Below are 3,581 nucleotides of genomic sequence, written 5' to 3' on the forward strand. Positions count from 1 at the left end.
GTTCACGTTCCGCCGCAATGTGGTGAGTTGTATTTCATGAGAGTACTGTTGAATTACGTTAAGGGACCAAAATGTTTTGAGGATATTAGGATTGTGAACGATTTTGTTCATCCAAAATTTAGAGAACCATGTTATGCATTGGGTTTAATTGGTGATGATCGAGAGTATATTGCAGCTATCAACGAAGCAGCTGATTGGGGGTTTGGCTTCTACTTGAGAAATATGTTCGCAACGTTATTATTTTGTGGCACTTTGTCTATGCCGAGCAAAGTTTGGGACGAAACTTGGCAACTGCTATCGAACGACATCCTTCATAGGCAACGCACTGTTCTTAACAATCAAGGTGTGTCTTTATTTAATAGTAAACATTTACCGCTATTTTAATTAGAACAACACTAAAACAATTCTTCATATTTCGCATTCATACCTTCATCTATTCCATGAATTTATTGCTGCTGTATATAAAATCACATAGATAATATTGCAACTCTTTTAACCACAGATTTACAGCTTACCGATGAAGAGTTGCAAAATTATGCACTTATTGATATTGAAAATTCTCTTCAAATAAATGGTAGTTCACTTCGTCGATTTGAGGGAATGCCGTTCCCAGACATGTCTGCAACGACACATCATCGAAATAGTTAAGTCATGGATGCGTTGTCGTATGATAGACAGTCCTTGAGTGAAGAACATGAGATTCAGCTATCTTCAATGACTGACGAGCAGAGGTTGGTGTATAATGAAGTTATGGAAGCTGCTTTAAATAACAAAGGAGGGGTGTTCTTCGTTTATGGATATGGTGGAACTGGGAAAACTTTCCATTGGAGAGCTTTGTGTGCCTGTTTCAAGAGTAAGGGCGATATTGTTGTAGCTATTGCGTCAAGTGGAATTGCAGCAACTTTGATACTATGTGGTGTAACAGCTCATTCCAGGTTTGGAATTTCCATTAATGTAACGGAGGATTCCATATGCTCCCGAATTAAGCCCGGCAGTGATTTAGCTGAACTTTTGATACGTGCTAAACTCATAATATGGGATGAAGCACCGATGACTTATAGGCATTACTTTGAGGCCCTTGATAAAAGTTTAAAAGATGTAATGCGTCTTTTGCACATGGGAAATGCTGAACTGCCGTTTGGTGGGAAAGTTGTGGTATTCGGGGGTGATTTTAGACAGACATTACCGGTTGTTTCAAAAGGAAGTAGAGCAGATGTTGTGGCTGCATCCCTGTGTTCATCGTATTTATGGTCTTTCTGCAAAGTATATATTTTTTTCTTTAAGTATCAATATTACCGTTTTATGTGAGTCTTACTTAAATTATTATTGTCTTACTGTATTTAAATGATATAAAACGTATACCACGTATAGGTACTTAGATTGATCAAAACTATGCGATTGCAAGTTGGTAGTACAAGTGACAATGTTGAGGAGTTACGAAAATTCTCCGAATGGCTCTTGGAGATGGTATATCAGGCGGTGAAAATGATGGAGAAGTTGATCTAGAATTACTAGTCGACTTACTCATTCAGGATGTGACGAATCCTATTAAGACATTAGTAGATGTCACTTATCCGGATCTGCTTGCACAATTGTGGAATCCGGAATATCTCCAACAAAGGGCAATCCTGGCCCCTACTCACGAGATTGTTGAATCAGTAAATGAATATGTTTTGTCGCTTATTAAAAAGGATGAGAGAATTTATTTGAGCTCCGATGAGGTGTGTAGTTATGACAGAGGTACAGGTGACGGTGACATTCACTCTACTGAATTCCTCAACAGTATTAAATGTGCCGGACTCCCGAATCACAAATTGAAGTTGAAGGTCGGTGCTATGGTGATGCTTCTGCGAAACATTGATCAATCACGTGGGTTGTGTAACGGTACGAAACTAATTGTGACTGGTCTGGGGGAACGCGTGATAAGATGTACTGTCTTAACTGGTAGTCATAAAGGTGATAGAGTGTATATTGCTCGACTAACACTTACTCCATCGGACACTAGTAGATTTCCGGTACGTTTCAGTAGAAGACAATTCCCCATCGCTGTTTGTTTTGCAATGACGATAAACAAGAGTCAAGGGCAATCTTTTATCTCAGGTCAGCATCTATCTTCCAAGATCAGTGTTTAGTCATGGCCAGCTTTATGTCGCACTTTCCAGGGTCACCCGAAAAGAAGGCTTGAAAATTCTAATTTGTGACTCAGGTATGCGTACTTCTACTACGACTACTAATGTAGTGTATCATGAAATTTTTCAATTTTTAGAATAACTTGCATATGTTAAAGTTGATTATTAGATTATATTTCTTTTATCCGGATGTAATGTTTTTTATGTATGCAATTTTTATTTACAAGAGTAGATTAAGTTATTTCCTTATAAACCAGTGCATGTGAACACGTGTTTGTACCAAATTTAAACATTAATTATGTAGATCGTTGATTTAGACCAACTAGATAAGTACAATAGAAATGCAAAAACAAATATACATCCAAAAACATTAATACCGGCCCAAATACATACCCGTGCAATTTTGCACGGGTTTAAAATTAGTTTTATTTAAGATACAATATTTAGAGTGTGTTTAGCCTCGCGCTTGAAAAAAGCCGTTTCTATTTTTTAAAATGAGTTTTTTAATACGCCACGTATTGAAAAAATTGTAAGTGTTTGACCTCCATTTTACAAAACTACTTTCCAACAAGTTTTTGTGCATAGCCGAATGAATAATAATTTTTTTTTTCTAAAAGTACTTCCTCCTATTCTATATATTCTTCCGTATTTTCTTATTCGATTATTTGGGTTATCTTTCCAATTTTCTTTTTTAGGTTGATTTGTGTGGTCCAAATTCAATGACATGTGCGGTAGTGTATTTTGTGTGGTCCAAATTCACTTTCTTATTTCTTGTGCAAAAAGGAAAGGGGAAGAATATATAGAATAGGAGATAGTATATCAATATGGGTCTAAATTTGTAGACTGAAAAAATATGAGTGAATAAGTATTTACGCCCTCCGTCCCGGTCATTTGTTGTTCGTTTTTATTTTCGGGTGTTTCAGTTAATTGTTGTCATTTCTATTTTAGTAATGCATTTGATGAGCATTCACACTCAATTTGGTCCACTTGTCCTCTAACAATTGGTTCCCTCCCCTTTCTTTGATCTTTGTGTCAAAACCAAAGATCAACAATTGACCTAAATGGAGGGAGTATTTTATTTTATGATTAAAGTTCTTGATGAATATGGGAAAGTTTTATCCATTAAGGTAGAGTATGAGCGGAAGCCAAGTATTTGTTCTAACACAAAATCTCATTGAAGACGGGCGATATCCGTCACAAGCTTCTGACGAATACCGATTCCTCTCACAAAATGTCCATTGAGAGGTGAGTGGGAAGTACATGGGGGGTGCCCCACCTTGTCCCCTCTCCCTTTTTGTGAGAGGTCACAAGTTTGTGACGGGATTAGCCCGTCACAAGCGAGACGCTTTGTTGTTCTAAATACACTGGATTTGGTCATGATCAGGCCTAATGTAGGAAAACTCTGCCTAATGGGAAGAAAGAACGAATAAAAAAGGCAAGGGTTCCTTTTTT

At 37.2% G+C, this 3,581-nt stretch overlaps 1 protein-coding gene across 1 annotated transcript; it reads left to right on the top strand.

The window, feature by feature from the left end:
* Window positions 1-651: 651 nt before the first annotated feature.
* On the top strand, window positions 652-2,132 carry LOC141617796 (uncharacterized). Its single transcript, XM_074434941.1, has 3 exons — window positions 652-1,263; window positions 1,372-1,467; window positions 1,533-2,132. Exons 1-3 carry the CDS (start codon window positions 652-654, stop codon window positions 2,130-2,132), a joined length of 1,308 nt encoding a protein of 435 aa, XP_074291042.1.
* Window positions 2,133-3,581: the final 1,449 nt, after the last annotated feature.

This window comes from Silene latifolia, chromosome X (assembly GCF_048544455.1).
Source record: "Silene latifolia isolate original U9 population chromosome X, ASM4854445v1, whole genome shotgun sequence".
NCBI classification, from domain to species: Eukaryota; Viridiplantae; Streptophyta; class Magnoliopsida; order Caryophyllales; family Caryophyllaceae; genus Silene; species Silene latifolia.

Coding starts and splice junctions, on each gene's coding strand:
- LOC141617796 (XM_074434941.1), top strand. CDS start 652: ATGGATGCGTTGTCGTATGATAGACAGTCCTTGAGTGAAGAACATGAG. Junction 1,264..1,371: donor ATTTATGGTCTTTCTGCAAA/GTATATATTTTT, acceptor TACCACGTATAG/GTACTTAGATTGATCAAAAC. Junction 1,468..1,532: donor CCGAATGGCTCTTGGAGATG/GTATATCAGGCG, acceptor TTACTCATTCAG/GATGTGACGAATCCTATTAA.